The sequence below is a fragment of the Bubalus bubalis genome, chromosome 13 (genome assembly GCF_019923935.1).
Source record: "Bubalus bubalis isolate 160015118507 breed Murrah chromosome 13, NDDB_SH_1, whole genome shotgun sequence".
NCBI lineage: Eukaryota > Metazoa > Chordata > Mammalia > Artiodactyla > Bovidae > Bubalus > Bubalus bubalis.
The window spans coordinates 21,005,654-21,023,493 of record NC_059169.1 but is presented as its reverse complement, the minus strand read 5'-3'; the positions used below and the strand labels follow the sequence as shown (position 1 = coordinate 21,023,493).

The 17,840-nt window shown below is 39.2% G+C and overlaps 1 protein-coding gene across 3 annotated transcripts in view; it reads left to right on the top strand.

Annotated features, from left to right (window-relative positions):
* The window catches only part of GPC6 (glypican 6), a 1,252,059-nt gene that overhangs the window by 1,149,835 nt on the left and 84,384 nt on the right, over positions 1 to 17,840 (top strand). For all 3 annotated transcript variants that reach the window (XM_006080336.4, XM_044926951.2, XM_044926950.2), the window contains exon 6: positions 3,236 to 3,379. In XM_006080336.4, coding sequence (XP_006080398.1) covers positions 3,236 to 3,379 — 144 coding nt within the window. The remainder of the gene's footprint in view (positions 1 to 3,235; positions 3,380 to 17,840) is intronic.

The window sequence follows — 17,840 nt, the reverse complement described above, 5'->3', positions numbered from 1 at the left end:
TCAAATTCCAAACCTGCTTTATTAACAGAAAGCTACGAGCAGAAAACTATATTGACTTACCCACATTCTATTATCATAATTAGCACTTTCAAAAAAAAATCCAAAAAGTGGTAAAGTTTTCTGTTACAATGAAATATCTCCCTTGGGGCACTAATATTCTTCCAGGGCATTTCTTGTTCCTTTGATTTAACTTAAACCAGTGAGCCGGCCTCTTCCCAAGGGCAAATTAAGAAGGTCTGTTAACTCTTTACATGCAGCAGCTTCAAGAAATCTCAGCAAGGCCATTTATATTGTTTTGCCCTAGGCTTTCTACTTTTTAAAAGTCAGCTGTCATTTTCAAAGCGATCCAAAATAGCACACTCAACTGAACCCTGGAGCTTTGGAAATGTTAATGCCCTCCATCAGCCATGACCTTGCTGCTGGGAAGTGATTTAGCACTAGGGAGAAAGGGGCCCACTATCTTTATCACTCCAGTTTACACCATCAGCTTCAGAAACTGTGAGAAAAGAAGAATCAATAGCGTGTTAAGACCAGTTTCCAAGAAAGCCGAGACAAAGTGCGCCCGCTCTGAAAGTGCTGAGTGGAAGAAGAATTTTTGAATACAACAAAGGGGAAGTCAGCTCTCATGGAACAACTAAATGAATTGTGTCTCAAGTTGGAATTTGTCATTGGGAATGACACCCAGGAGCCCTCTGTGTACTTCAGTGAAATCCCATAAAATGCCTAATGAAAAACTTGTATTTTAGAGTTAAACAACACAGAATCAAATAACGAAACCAGAAGGAATGCATTCTCAACACACCCATGTGCATTAAGAATTGGATGACATAAATAGTCCCGAAGAGCTTACTAAAGAAAGTGTCCAGGGTAGAACCATCTCCTGTGTAGAAAGAAAGGCAAAGTTCAACTGCATCAAAACTTCCTGGAAATGTGACTGGATTTCCTGTAATCCTGGCAAAGGGATTATCTCTGGATACAGCAGAGAGTACAAAGCTTCTAAAACTAGCAAAGGAGGTATTCCCACAGCACCCCAAGTGAAATCACTGTGGAAAAGAACTAGCAGCTTGGTCCCTGAGATCATTACAATAGAATGTTTGATTTCCCATGGCAAGCCTAATTGTGACATGAACAGCTGTCAACAACAAAATTAGAAGGATCTGTCATTCTAGGGAATTTATCCACGTTTGCTTGTCCTATTTCTTCACTGTGGCTCAAGAGAGTGTTTTCAAAGAATTCTTCCAGTAAAGGTTTTCATTATTCAAAGAGGAGACACTCAAGTTATTTGGTTTTATATGTTATAAATGAGGGGCTTCCCAGGTGGCTCAATGGTAAAGAATCCGCCTGCCAATTCAGGAGACTCGAGTTCGAGCCCTGGGTCAGGAAGATCCCCTAGAGAAGGAAATGGCAACCCATTCCAGTATTCTTGCCTGGAGAATCCCATGGACAGAGGAACCTGGCAGGCTATAGTCCATGGGGTTGCAAGGAGTCAGACATAACTGAGCACACAGGCTCGCTATTCATGAGATACTTTTGTATCAGTAACAAGAATCCCAAACAAATGTTTCTTGAATGACAAATTCAAGGACATGAAAATATCTGGGACGTTTCTTTGATCCAGAAATCATTCCATGTTTAATATAGTCAATTCTCATTGTTTGCATAGTTATGTTCTCTAAGTTACCGCAGACCCTGAATTAGCAAATACTGAACCATTGCTCCTACGAGAAATACAGGGTTAAGTTCCTACAGCTTTTTTTTTTTAATTGGAGTATAGTTGCTTTATAGTGCTTTATATTGTGTTAATGTCTGTTATATGGCAAAGTAAATCAACTATACATACATGTATATCCCCTCCTTTTTGGATTTCCTTCCCATTTAGGTCACACAGGGCACTGAGTGGAGTTTCTGTTCTATGCAGTAAATTTTCATTAGTTATCTATTTTATACATAGTGGTGTATGTATGTCAATCCCAGAACCCCAATCCATCCCACTCAACCTCTCATTCAAGCTTTCTGTCACATTTTCACCAACCAGTCAATGCATATAACCTTGTTTCATGTGTCTCTCCTGAAAAACACCTTATTTGATACATATTATTGATTCATTAACATTGAATTTATAGTCAAGTGTACCATAACTCATACCTGAATGAAGTTTATCTAAAACACGGTTTTCTCCATAGAGCATATCATATCCTTAGGAACTAGACAGAACTTCAACACTATAGTTGGGGGCTGTGTTAAAAAGGGAAATCACCAAGTATTAATAAAGCACACACAAAAAATGTGGCATTAAATATATCACCAACGAGATGATTTAAGAGTTTACATTTATAGTTTAAGAGCTGAAACAAGAAGGCAGAGCTTTGCCTTGTTAGACTGCTTCAGCTGGAAAGATGAACTTGGCCTCTCTGCCGATGTCTGCAGACATGTTTGAATTTTTATTCGGAGGGTTACAAATTAATTTTAATCAGTACAGTCTTCCCTCACTATCTGCAGGAGATTAGTTCCAGGAGCCCCTGTAGATCTCAAAATCAAATTTGATCTGAGGTTGGTTGAATTTGCAGATTCGAAACCCATGGATATGGAGAAGTGAAGTGAAAGTCGTTCAGTTGTGTCTGACGCTTTGCAACCCCATGGACTAAACAGTCCATGGAATTCTCCAGGCCAGAATACTGGAGTGGGTAGCCTTTCTCTTCTCCAGGGGATTTTCCCAACCCAGGGATCAAACCGAGGTCTCCCGTATTGCAGGCAGATTTTTCCCCAACTGAGCCACAGGGAAGCCCATAGATATGGAGAGGATCAGTTTAAAGTGAAAGTGTAGTCACTCAGTCACATCCAACTGTTTACAACCCCGTAGACTGTAGCCTGCCAGGCTCCTCTATCCATAGGATTTCCTAGGCAAGAATACTGGAATAGGTTGCCATTCCCTTCTTCAAGGGATATTCCCAACCCAGGGATCAAAACCAGGAGAGGGTCAACTGTCAGCAAATTCACAAAAACAGAATCCATAAGTAATGAGGATTGACTGTATATGTTGAAAATGAGAGTCAGGTTATAAGTCAGTCACTCTGATGGGGTAATTCTGTTTTACTGGTGTTTGTATTTGTTTAGGTTTCAGAGTCAGAGTGTTTTTGGAGATAAGAGTTCCATACAAAATGTGGAAGCCAGTGCACTGAATGCTCTAGGAAGAAACTCCTTGTGTGACTTCCTAATCTTTCAATGGTTCTTCCAGGTGTTTCAGGGATGTGGCCAACCCAAACCTGCTCCAGCTCTCAGATCTGCTCGCTCAGCTCCTGAAAATTTTAATACACGATTCAGGCCTTACAATCCTGAGGAAAGACCAACCACTGCTGCGGGCACGAGCTTGGACCGGCTGGTGAGTCCCCCGGATTGATGGTCATCGTAGCCACTTTCTGTTACCAAGGTTATTCTTCAGAAGACTTGATGGGATTCTGAAAAAGTTGGCTGTGAAAGTCATCTCAGCCTTATATCTGCTCCTGATCTTAATTAGAATATTGAAAAGTAATGAGATCTTCCTTTTAGGTCAAGAATGAGGTTATTTAAGAAGTCTTATCACTATTAATCCACTCATCCAATGACCAAATTTTCAACTCCATATTTCTTCTGAAATATTAATTTGAAGACTAAGTTACAATGTCTTCCAGAGATATAATTACAATAGCACATTTCTTATTCATCTACTTTAGTTATTTATTCAATTATGATACAGTGTAACTTTATTATGAATGTTCCTTTTATGTAAAGTTTTCTGCTTGAAAATACCTTGCCAAAAGGCTCCAAATCAATATTACTACCTTTTTTTTCTTTTTTGTGTGTCTTTTAAAAGTTGAAATCCTTAGAAATAGTCACTCTTTGATCCATTTAAATGTGTGTCAGGGGACCAAATATCTATCAATGAAGCAATTTACTTGGAGATTACAACCATAAATATAGTAAACATGATTTTTAATGTGTTTCAGACATCAAATTTTGCTACAAAAATGAAAAGCTCATAATTTCCAAGAAATACTGCCTGACTGTTTTCAATACAATTTATAGCAGTATAAACAATTTATATACCTGTAATTGTTAGTGCTGTTAATGTTGCTTTGCCAATTATCTTGATGTAAAATTAACAGATAAAAGCCTTAAGGTCATAAACACTTGAACCACATCTGATTATGTCATATAAACTCAGATCTCAAGGGTTTCTGGTTATGAAAATACTTTTATTAGTCACTGTTATAAATTATCATTTTGGTTAATATCCATCTACAGTGTAGAAGCTGTAAGATTAAATTGGTAGCATTTGACCTCATAATAAGTAATCTCAACATTTCTCTCTATAAAAATCAAAAGTACTTACAACACAAAGGCCTATCCAGGAAGTGCCAATGTGAAGGGGTAAGTGGAGTCATTAACCACTAAATTATGTTACAAATTTATTACTGTTTATTAGCAAGTAAAACTCCCTCTTCAGTGTAGGTTTTGCAAAAGGGATAATCTGGGTAATTGCTTCACCTTTGTACTTTACCTTAGTTATATCTATTGTCCATTCACAGTTTCAGGAAAAGTTTAAAATTAGTCACATTTTTTTCTTTTCAACAAACGATGGTTTCATTAGATTCCATTGTTTGCATTCTCATTTTAAAAATTCCTTTATATGCTGAGATCCTTTTAACCAAAACATAGTTTATGAGTATGGGCTTGACTTCCCCCTGTCTCTCTTTCCTTCTGTTTTTCCTTTCCTATTTCAGTTGGCTCTGCATAATTATTGAAACAATTCAGGCTTTTCAGAATTTTTATAAACTGTACCTTCAGAACTAGGCACAATGCAAGATTAGTAGGTTTTGGAGATCTGCGGTACAACCATCGTGCTAGAGATAACAGTACTGTATTGGTTAAGAGGCTAGATCTCAGGTTAAATGTTCTTACCACAGGAAAATAAAATTGGAAAACAAATGGAGTGCATTATCCACTTAGTTAAAACTGCATTGATTTTGAACAATATAATGACATCTATGACTACTAATTAATTTTTTTGCCTTTGAAACAGAAGCACAGTCTTCTCTCCTCCCAGGAAAGATACACACACACACACACACACAAACACATTCAAACAGAGTAAGTAGAGCGAGAAAAATACTTTTCCCAAGGCAACAGTATTTATACAATTCCGTACAGCTTGAATAAAACATCAACACTTTGAGAATTTCATACGATGTCTAAAATCTAGTAGATATGAAAATTGGAATTTGAACCTATTCTTTTAAAAAGGAACTTCACTGGTCATCCCCAAAATGCCCCAAATATAAGAGTCTTGAGAAGTCCTGGAAAATAGCAAACTGATTTAGGATCTTCTATTTTATGCACCCCTAAAGTATATTTAATCATTTTTTAAAAGAATTAGTAATGGTTAATCATATCATGAGGGAAAAACAAAGACTAAACTCAAGAGATACTCCCCTGGAGAAGGGAACGGCTACCCACTCCAGTATTCTGGCCTGAAGAATTCCATGGACAGAGCAGTTCATGGGCTCGCAAAGAGTCGGACACGACTGAGCGACTGACACTTTCACTTTTAAACTCAAAGTACATAAGGACCAGAGTCAGTGTATATGAATTCAAATCAATAAGCCAATTTTATTCTAAAATACTCTCCAGTGGCATGTAGTACTTACTTCATCAGAGGTGTAGCTCCAGGCTCTATAAGGGAGAATGACAGTTTTATTAATTTCTTATTCAATTAAATTCTGATTCCTTCCCAGATTGTAAGAATCAGCAATTTGTAATTCACAGCCAGTTATAAACCAACCTGGAGCTACTTTTCCACCCCTAAGGCCAAGGGACTGCTTCCATGTCAACAGGCACTAGACAAGGTTATTCTTGAGAAACACAAGCTAGCTCCAAAGCTAACATCAGAATCTCCATTTGCAGCCATTGTTTCCTCCAAAGCTTTCTTTCTTTTGTGGGTTCAACAAAGCTCTGAATAGTGGAAAGGTTGGAGCGGTTCCCTTGGCCAGACAGTGCTGGGCATCAGTCAGATAAAATCATCTTCAAGATGCATGTGTAGGTGAAGGGTCCTGCTGGGTCTGACATATATCACTGCCTATTTGGAATGTTTATGAACAAATCTCATGTTACCTACTCCTGTTTTAATTTTCTCCTGCAACGATGTTTCCTGGATATTTATAAGAAGCATGTGTCCCCAAAAAGAAGGGTAATTGTGAAAGACTTCCTTTAATTTCTCTCAGTGTTTCAGCAGAGCACATGCTTCAAAAGGACAACATCTCAAAGACCATCCCAATCACCCCGCCCCTTTTGCCAAAGTGAAAATGACTTAACTGTAAAACTGTTGGAGAATCGCTTCTTACTACAATTTAAAATTAGTACCTGTGGCATTAACTTTGGGTTCCATTGGTAAATGTTCATATACCAGCTATTATAAAGCTATTTTTTATGTGAAGTGGTAGTTATGGGGATTGTTTTTAGAAGTAAATCTCCTAAGCCCCAACTAGGCAAACTGCTGCTAAACCTTATATAAAAGAATTGAAAACAAAACTCTCTCTTTAAAATAGATCAGTAGCATCATTTAGTCTCTTCTTACTTTTATAAAGCAGTCAATTCTTTTATATCATTAGAAAACACTCCATATGTTCCTCCAAATTTATACTGGCAAAAAAAAAAAATGTTTAGGTATAGCTTTCAGACATGCTATTGTAAAGTAATTTTTATCATCCCATACTGAATGAATATCCTTATATAAATTCCACTGCTGATGGAAAGCTGACTCATCAGAAAATACTACAGTCCTTCCTGCTATGGTTTGTTCAAGATAAAAATGCCATCAACTAATCTGATCAACAAACTGGTCCCGTTATCATGTGTCTCTTCCCTATCGCCCACACTCACTCTAGTAGTCCTTCTGTCCCAGCCCACTGTTAACGGATTTTCAATTAAACAGACCAGGGGTGTTTATCTGAAATCAGGAAGAGACTGATTCTCTTTCTTTTTTTCTTAAATTTACATCCTGTGAATTCTCTTAATTATTTAACATAAAATAATTATTTCTTTAAAGAAAATTTCACTCAACTGTCACTGAAAGTACAGAATGTAAAAATAAATCAGCTCAATTTTTAAGATCTGCCCATAGTGTGGTGTTTCAGGTCATCCTCTGTTAAGGATGGTTAGTTATACAGCTCAGAATATTATTGCACAATGTGCTATACAACCCCTGGACACGCTTGGGCAGAAAATGTCAGTTATTTTACTCCAGCTGATTTGTTAGAGCAAAACCAATAATACAGTAAAGTGTGTGTCTTAGAGGAATACGTTTTATTCAAGTAGATTAAAAAAAAAAAAAACTGGACTTGGAAGTTTAATTCAATCAAGTTGGCAATGAGTTAGACCAATGGGTCTCCAGTAAGTATTCAACATCATGCCATGTGTGCAGGTTCTCAAATATTCTACTTGTCATTCTGAGGGAATTGGGAGCGGTGGTGGGTGGAATGCCAATCTGCAAAGCTAAACGTTATACCTGTGCTGTACTATTATGTATAGAATAATCTCTCTTTCTTTTTCCTTTGAATTTGTTTTCCTCTTGCTTCCCAGAGGATTGTGTGGAGGACAATGCAACATAGTGTAAGCTTTGGTCTTCTTATTCTTCTTCTCACCCCCATTTGTCTCTGTAGGGTCATTCCAGGAAGCTTCTGAGAAATCCCACCTCCACTTCCTCTTTCCAAATTGTCCAGAGAGCGAACATTGAACACTGTATGTGACCAGTGGGTTTAGGAATGTCCTCTCAGCTTGGTATTTATGGTTAACGACATTTTTGGTATTCTTTCTCAATGGCAAGGTTTTCAGTCTCAGCTTTGTGGAAGACTAGCTCATTTGGTGGCTGATTTAAATTCTGTCCCTACATTCAGAGTATGTGTAGCCTGCCTGAAAAACTTTCTCTTCCCTGATAGAATATATTGGCTTTTTTCTTCTTGTGCTGAGCAAATAATTACCTCCCTAATAATAACAACAAACCAATATCAACTCTCATGCATAAGGAGCTAATTTTTCCATTAGCTGGGAACATAGAGAATTTAGGGGGGTAAGGAATATTTATGATACAGCTTGTTTATTTTTTTCTCCTACTCAAATTTACTGATGTGTTTTAGTGCATTTAGGGAGAGACCAATGGGTATTTATTGTGACAGAGCAATTTGTATTGGAGATGCGGACAGGCACACCCAGGTTATCCTACCTGACTTTCTGTATTAATCATAATAATCAAACAGTTATATGATCCAGTGGTTTTCATAATACCACTCCATGCTGGTCCTACCATTTCAGAAAGACCTGAGCCCTCATTAGCATTATGGACCTGTACGAGAAGATGCCTCTCACCTGATGAACTCATTTATTCATGCAATACACCTATGTCATGATGCTACACACCTGCCTGACCCTCAGTTCAGGCAGTGGCAACACTGTGTCTAAATTTCCTCCTTTCAAATTCATGTGTTTAAAAGAAAATGTCCTCTGAGTAGTATCCCTATTCATCATTCCAGGACTTGGAGCCCAGGGCAGTTTGGATAAGGGAAAAAAGGTTAGAGGTAAATCTGAAAGTTTAAAGGTAAATCTGAAGGAAAGTACCCCCCACCCAGGAGTACTCTGGAAGGGAAGATTTTGAGGAAGGAACAGGAAAGACAGATAGCGTAAGGTCTCCTGGTGCTAAATGGAAAGTGGGAGAAGCATCAGTGGTGGAATAAGTCAGGGTTCTATCACTTTGGTCCACTTGATAAAACTCAGCTGGCTCCAGTTGACAGAGTGTGCCAACCAAGCCTCAGCAGCATTCTCTTGGTATCTCCAGATTGTCTGGCAGTTGACCTAGTCCAACCTCCTTATCTGATGGTTCTCATGACCCTCATGGTTTCCCCCAAGAAGAATAATGTCCTTAAACATATTGGAAAGAAGGTAATTCATAATATCATCTCCACCCATTCCCCAGCTGTGCTGGACTTCTCTGCTTGTCTCCTATAATCCTCTTTAGCTAGGCTCCCCAAAATCAGATGTCTATTATTGGATATGTTTCTTCCAAAAACACAGTGCAGTTCCTGAAATGTATGAGATTGCCACGGGTGTTAATATTAATAGGTATAAATTTAAGTACTTAGCAAATATCACCAAGTCCTGGGAACCCAAACACTTTTCTTATGGTTTGGAAGCAAAATGGACAAAGCAATTCACATTCTGGCTGCTGTTTCCTGCCTGATGGTTAATCCCAGTTTCGGAATAAAATGCTAGTCATAAAAATGTTCTTCCATGCCTCTTTGGGACCGTTTTGGTGTGATTTAGGAAGTCTTGGTTGTAAGGATGAGGGAAACTGTCTGTTGTTCATTTTAAATTGCCATGCCATTTCATTGTCACCTCAAAGGATTCTGCATCCGGCTAATCCACTCTTTTGCATTTCAAAAGGATGTCAGGCTGTGTTTAAGAAACTGCTTTATTATCTAGAGCCTCAGCCACTGTCTTTAGGTGAAACTGATATTTTCCATCTTCCACCTCGGCAACGAGACACAGACACACCCTCAGTCTTTGCTTGGCCCAAACAGGAGAAGCTAAAACCTCAGTAACAACAGTAAACCAGATTCTGCAGTTTAATTAGTTTTCTAAAGATAAATGGATCAAGGCCAGATTGGCTTTCAGTCTCTGCTGCAGCTGAATAAATTATGCCCCATTCACCCCAGCAAACAAACAGCTACTGCTCAACTCCGTTCAGACTGTGAACTGCTCAGTCCTGCCTGAACTTGCTGTATCTGTTGGCTGCAAACCCCCCACTGAGACACCCTAGTTTCCTTTTCAATGAACCCTTGGCAGTCATAGCAGCAAAATACAGCGAGCTTTCAAAGCAGGGAGAAAATACAAAACATTAAAGCCAAGCCACCCAGTTTATTCGGTCTTCATTTCTGCCCTTCTCTGGGCAACACCAGCAGCATGTCGTGGTCGGGGAGGCCTCCCAATACAGTCTTTGTTCCATTTAGAGGCTTGTGGTTGATGAAGCCCAAGTGGAGAATGTCATCAGATGCACATGTAAAATGATGGCTTATCTCTGGGATATTCAGCATCTTCCATGGGCTTGGAGGAAGCACACATCTGATTCAATGATATGCACTGTTGGAAACCTGGATGGAATGCCTGCCCCTTCTGTGGAATTTTCAGCTCACACCCAATGGACAGTGGACTGTTTTTACATCCTTGGGAACCTCTTCTTTCAGGAATGTGGAAGAACAGTGAAAACAGGAGAAGCAGAGACCTTTCTCTCAGCTCAGGCAAGGCTGTGTTTAATTGCATCAGGCTGTATGCCGTGGGGAGAAACGTCCACTCCGCTGGCTACGTTAGTCCCTGAGAGATACCGAAGCCCATTCCACTCCACTGCTTCAAGACGCATACAGAGGCTCATGAGGATTCCAGCAATGAATTCAGGCCACACGTTTTAAAGGGGGAAAACTTTTGCACAGCTTGCTTTAGGTACAAATGGTCTGAAATCATTTGGAAGGTAATTTTACCAACAAAACCACTTTCAGCTCTGTTTTTAAACTCTCCTTTGTCCTCAGAAACATTTAAGCAAGAGCTTTGCTGACCTCTGTGTCATAAAAATGAAATGTTACACTTTCAGACCCCAAATATGGCTATACAGATTTTATGTCTATTTTATGGTATGTTGATACGCTTATTCTTCCCTTCAGACATGAAGTTTTCTTTCAGAATGCCTGACTTCAGCTAAACCCAAAATGATGCATTCTATGGGTATCAATCAATCAATCATGTATTTACTGAGTTCTCCTCTGTGGGGTAGCACTTAGTAAAACTAACTAGCATATACAGTCTCCATCATCACATGTTGTTAGTGCCAGCATCATCAAAAAGGCAGGAGTGACTATTTACAAAATAACATTGTTTATCAAACCAGTTAGACACACCAGGTTTCCTCCAGGGAAACCTATCTAATTCAGAGCGTCATAAAACCTTAGCCTAGAGGAAGTAGGAATTTGATTTTGTAATCTGAGATAGACTACACCAATAAAGAATATGTGGAAGTCATGTTAACAAATAGAGCTTCCCAGGTGGCTCAGTGGTAAAGAATCCAGCTGCCAAGGAGGAGACATGGGTTTGATCCCTGGGTCAGGAAGATCCCGTGGAGAAGGAAATGGCAACCCACTCCAGCATTCTTGCCTGGAAAATCCCATGGACAGGGGAACCTGGCAGGCTATAGTCCATGGGGTTGCAAAGGGTTGGACACAACTTGGCAACTAAACAACAAGAGTGTGAACAAATGAATCATCATTGACCATATATGCACATTGAAAATCAATGTGCAAAACAAGTCGAAATGTAACATGTTTGATCTAGGCCATATCTGATAGCTTGTCTTCTTTTCTGAAGCCAGAAGTCTTCGCCCTGTATTTTAAACAAATTAAACAAAAATGTCAGTTCTGAACTGATGGGATGAAAAAGTTCATATCTGCACACTCATTTCCTTGTGCTTTATTCATTTGTGTAATAGGAGAAAGCAATGGCACCCCACTCCAGTACTCTTGCCTGGAAAATCCCATGGATGAAGGACCCAGGTAGGCTGCAGTCCATGGGTTCGCTGAGTGTCGGACACGACCGAGTGACTTCACTTTCACTTTTCACTTTCATGCATTGGAGAAGGAAATGGCAACCCACTCCAGTGTTCTTGCCTGGAGAATCCCAGGGATGGGAGAGCCTGGTAGACTGCTGTCTATGGGGTCGCACAGAGTCGGACACGACTGAAGCGACTTAGCAGCAGCAGCAGCAGCAGCATCTATGTAATAGGTGTTTTCAGTGACTTGATGATGAAAACCTGAACAGACAAGTCATGCTAAACTGCCCAAACCATACTATGTAAAATATGTGTTCATGAGCGAGATCAGTGGACATAGCTCTTTCATTAAATTATTGAGCAGCTTATGGAAAGGCTGCAGTCATTTTTCTCATAGCTGTCTGAGATATTTGTACCATGACTCCCAGATGTGATGTTCAGGCTTATGAGAGATAGAGCTGAAGAAATGGGATTTTTTCCATAAATACCAGTTTTGATGTATTTGCTGTATAATCAATCAGCTTTTAACTGACTCTGGGGCCTATGGAATACATTTTAAAGCACTGGGAATTTGGCTATTCCCATAACATACTTGGACACTCTTTACTGCCAGCAGTAAACCTCAGGCATAAACATTGTAGAGAAAACCAGATGAAAAGAAACCCGTTTGAGTGAAAATTGACTTCTCTTCGTAAATGCTAAAGGTAGAAACATATCTGCAATACACAATAATTTTATTACTTAAGTTCATTCATGGTCATTATCGTCAAAGGCTCTGACTTCATGGGTATTTTCTTGCATCTAAAAGACTGACCAAGCTCTTAGGAAAAAAAAAAGACAGGCTGACAATAAATGAATGAACCAGCAGCTGTAGCAGCACCACTTATATTGCTGGCTAGCAAATAATTTTTTGGAAGTTGGGTTTGTGTAATATCTTTAGAAGCTTTTCCAATACTGTATTGATCTGGATGGGCCAAGCCAGGTCCTGAAGCAACAACAAACAACCCCCAGAATGACTCACAAAAACACGTTTATTTCTTGTTGGTACCAAATGCCCACAGTTGACTTGACTGCAGGTCAGCCGCACATGGTCGGCACTCTCACTCCAGGACGCAGGGTGACAGAGCAACCATGACCTGGAGCTTCGCCTGTTACCCTCCTAGAGTAAGAAATGGCAGCCCACTTCAGTATCCTTGCCTGGAAAATCCCATGGACAGAGGAACCTGGCGGGCTACAGTTCATGGGGTCGCAAAGAGTTGGACGTGCCTGAGCGACTGAGCACATCGCCTGTTGCAGAGGCAGGGAAAGAGAGAGCATGGCAAGGGGGCTGTCAACACAACCTCCATGGAAGGGCCACAGCACAGTGTTTCCATCTGGTCATGTGACCAAAGCAGGTCACGTGACTGAGCCTGCTATCCAGAAGGCCGGAACATTTGTCCCTCTGTGTTGCACACAGACTGAAAATGGACACATTTGTAAACAGAAACATTGTCAACCTCAAACACAGATGACCAAGGCAAGATTTTTTTTTAATGAAGTTTTTGTTTTGAATTTAAACTAGAGCTAAAATGGCCCAGTTGACCACTCTTTTCAACACCTTCCAGCCTTTATAAGTCTCCTTGAGGCAGCTGCACAGAACCCAGGTTCTCCAAGGATCATGATTTAAAACTGTTAAAGGATCTAGTATCTCTTCTGCTTCTATCATTTGTTAAAATTTATTTTATTTTTTTTTGCCACTCCACAAGGTATATGGGATCTTAGTTCCACAACCAGGGATCAAAACTGCACCCTCTGCATTGAGAGCATGGAGTCTTAACCACTGGACCTCCAGGGAAATCCCAAGGCAAGATTTTTAAATTGATAAGAATCGATTCATTACTCTTTTCAACTCTGAGACAGATCTTACATGAAAAAAAGAGAAAAACTCATCACTCATTCAACAGCTGTTTATTGTACTGTAATACGAGCCAAGTATAAGTGACTAGAACATAATCAAAGAGCTCACAGCACTTTGAGGGATGGCAGACAGACTTAGCTTTAACCTATATCAGACTATGTACTGGTCAGGAGTGCATGTTAAAGTTTTAGAAATGGAGGAGAATTCTAAGTCCTTGTTACAAAGGGAGTGTCTGCCTTGCCCTGGAAAGCTAGCTTCCCTTTCTAAGTCTGATTGATTTTTAGCATTGGATGGCTGTTTCTCCTACCTGAACTTCAAATTCAACCATCATTCAACCAGACTGAGTTGAATGGGAGTCCCACCCCAGTATCCAACCAAGTCAGTGTCTCAAAGGAGGATGAAGAAGCTGTTGCCAATGAGTAGGAGAAAAGGAGCAATAGGAAAACAGAATGAGTGAAGATTTTTTTATTGCCGGCATTTAAATGTCTTTCAGATCCAGACTGCATATTTTTTAAATGAGCCTTGGATACTGGATACTGTGAGTGCTGCTCTTGTCTGACTTGATGTCACGTTTGCTTAGGCGAAGCAATTTTTCTGCTCTTCTCCTTTCTGGGTCAACCTAGTTGGAGCAAATCAAATTGTTCTCCCTTTTTCTCCCTTTCATACATCATCATTTAAGATCACCAAGAATTTGAGTTCCAGAACCTGCCCTTGTCTCCTTTTACAATAGCTGTTTATTTCTGAACAGCATTCATGAAGGAGAATACTTTTCGCAGGTTAATCAGGCAAATTGCACAGGCTGACAGCGATGGTAAACTTGAAATGAAAATCTCAGGAATGTGTGTGTCATTAGCTTCCGAGTGGAATTATTTGCAAAATCGTAGAGCTCTGATTTAGCTGGAAGAAAAATTACAATATAAATTCATAAATTATTTATGGGTAATGAAGCAGGAAAACAATGACTTTGTAAGTTTTATTCTAAGGGATTTGAACCTAAGATAACTCCACAAAGCAGACTGAATTCATTTCAATGAAGAACACTCATCTGGGCACTTGAAAAAGCTGAGCTTTTCCTTTGCTTGGTCTTTGCACCTCCTTGAGTGCTAGAGAAAAGGGGTAAATACAAAGCAGCTAGACCAGCTATGGGAAGAAAACAGAAAGGTAGTGAGCTGCCTTAATTGATCTCCTCACATAAAAGCCAAAAACCCAGGGGCTATCTTTAGTGTGAGACATGTCCTCGTGAAAATGTCTCCAGTTACTCAGAAAAATCAAATCTTCTTTATACAGCAGTCTTCAAGGAACAAGAAATATTTCATTAGGATTTTAATAGTGAGGGCGCAAGTGAAAGAAACTCCATCTTGTCTTGTCAACCTTTATCCTCTCTTGAAAAATAAATAAAGTACGATATCTTTACAGTAGTTTCATTTAAAGAATTCTTTCTCTCTGACTTTGGAGAGTTAGAAATTAAATGAGTCCTTAGGGAGATTTTTTAATTTACTTTTTTTTGAAATATAGTTTATTTGGAATGTTGTGTTAGTTTCTGCTGTAAAGCAAAGTGAATCAGTTATACATACACGTATATAACTACTCTTTCAGATTCTTTTCCCATGTCGGCCACTACAGAGCATTGAGACTAGTTCCCTGTACTATACTGTAGTTCCTTATTAGTTATCTATTTTATATATTGTAATGTGTATTCCCAGGTGGCTCAGGGGTGAAGAGTCCACCTGCAAATGTAGGAGATGCAGGTTGGACCACTGATCCAGGAAGGTCCTCTGGAAGAGAAGTGTCAACCCACTCCAGTATTCTTGCCTGGAAAGTTCCATGGACAGAAGAGCCTAGCAGGCTATAGTCCATGGGGTTGCAAAAGAGTCAGACACGACTTAGGGCCTGAACAATAACAACAATGTGTATAAGTCAATCCCAATCTCCTAATTTATCCCTCCCCCATTTTTTTGTGATATGCTTTGAAGACATTAATTTGCATAACTCTGATATGACAAGGACGGACTGTATGTGTGTGTTTATTTTGTTAATTACAGTATACTCCTTGTGTAAGTGAAAAACCCAGAGATTTGCTATAGTTAATTTATCAAATTGTAGCTGAAGCATGATACTTTTATATAAACTTCTATGATTCATGACTAGTTTTTTAAATATTTATTTATTTTTAATTGAAGGATAATTGCTTTACAATATTGTGTTGGCTTCTGCCATACATCAACATGAATCAGCCATAAGTATACATATGTCCCCTCCCTCTTGAACCTCCCTCCTACCTCCCACCCCTTCCCACCCCTCTAGATTGTTACAGAGCCCTGGTTTGGGTTCCCTGAGTCATACAGCAAATTCCCGTTGGTTATCTATTTTACGTATGGTAGTGTATATGTTTCCATGCTACTCTCTCCATCCGTCCCACCCTTTCCTTCCCCACCACCTGTGTCCATAAGTCTGTCCTCTATGTCTGCATCTCCATTACTGCCCTGCAAGTATGTTCATCAGTACCATCTTTCTAGATTCCATAGGTATGTGTTAGAAAGAAAGTGTAGTCACTCAGTTGTGTCCGACTCTTGGCAACCCCATGGACTGTAGCCTACCAGGCGCCTCTGTCCATGGGATTTTCCAGGCAATCGTACTGGAGTGGGGTGCCATTGCCTTCTCCAGGAGGTATGTGTTAATGTATGATATTTGCTTTTCTCTTTCTGACTTATTTCACTCTGTATAATAGGCTGTAGGTTCATCCACTTCTTTGGAATGGACTCAAATATGTTCCTTTTTAGGGCTGAGTAATATTCCATTGTATATATGTACCACAACTTCTTTACTCATTCATCTGTCAGTGGACATCTAGGTTGCTTCCATGTTCTAACTATTGTAAATAGCGCTGCAGTAAACACTGGGGTACATGTGTCTTTTTCAGTTTTGGTTTCCTCAGAGTATATGCCTAGGAGTGGAACTGCTGGGTCATATGGTAGTTTTATTCCTAGTATTTTAAGGTGATTCATCACCACTTAATAAAATTCAAGGACACCCAGTGGTGAGCCAGATGTGACCACCAATTTCCAGTGTTCCCTCATTCCCTCTCATCGTGTCCTTTCCTAAACTTAGCCTACCACAGAAAAATGTCATAGCTCCCTGTCTCCTGGAGGAGTAGCAGGGAAAAGATGGGATAAGATGACCCTTGTCAGAATAGCCTTCAAATCTTATATATTTTGACTGATTTTTTTGGGGGGAGGGTAGTTTTGTTCCACCACTTGCGAGGAGAGCTACTTCACTGTGCAGGAGGATTGATCTGTTTCTCCATGTTGTTCTATTTTTATCTCATATATTTTGAGTCTATGCTTATAGTTACAGTTTTATCTTCTATGTACCTTGACCTTGTCATTATATAGGAATCCCTTGTCTCTAGTAGTATTAGTTGTAGTTTGCCTTAATATCTATTTCTTTAATATAGTTACACCAGACTTTTGCTAATATTTGACTGACATATCTCATTTCACATCTTCACTGTCAACCTTTCTGAAACTTTGTGTTTTAGTTATACTTCTTGTAAACATCACATGGCTGGATTTATATTTAAATCAAGACCCACAATATTTGTACTTTAATTGGTGCATTTAGTTCATTTAAATGTACTAGAAAATCTAAGATAGTTAAGTTTATTTTTTCCATCTCATTTTGTCATTTCTATTTGTCTCTTCCATTCCAGTCTTATTTTTGCTTCTTTCTTATAGATTGATTGAGAATATTTTTCTCATTCCACTTTTTTCTTCTGATGTTTAGAATCTACTTTATTTATTTTAGTCTTTTAATAGTTGCTCTTAAAATTTTAGCATGTGTCTAGATGTAACAAAATCTGAGTTTAATTAATCATTGAATATCTTCACCTTTCTCTGGAACAACACAAGGACCTCAAAACATCTCAATTTTGATCATTTCCTCTCAAATTATATGCCGTTATTATTGGATTATTTAGTTCTATCTTGTAATGTTTCTAATCTTACAAGGTTTTAGATGATGGAATTTTGTATAGAACCACTCCCTACAGCTTTCTTTGGTTATCATTCCTTCTTGCATCAAACTGTCCATCAGGAATCACTTTCCTAGGTCAGGAATACATACTATAGGATTTACTTTACTGAGGGTTTCATTTGAAAACATCTTTGTCTTCCCTCATTCCTGAGAGACATTTATGTTCCATACGTCATCCTTGACGGGAGCCTCCGTTTCTCTGAGTACACTGTTGCTTGTATTTGACTGTTTCCTGGTTTCCATCACTGCTGTTGAGAAGCTCATCTCAGTCCTTCTCCTGTAAGTAGTCTGGAG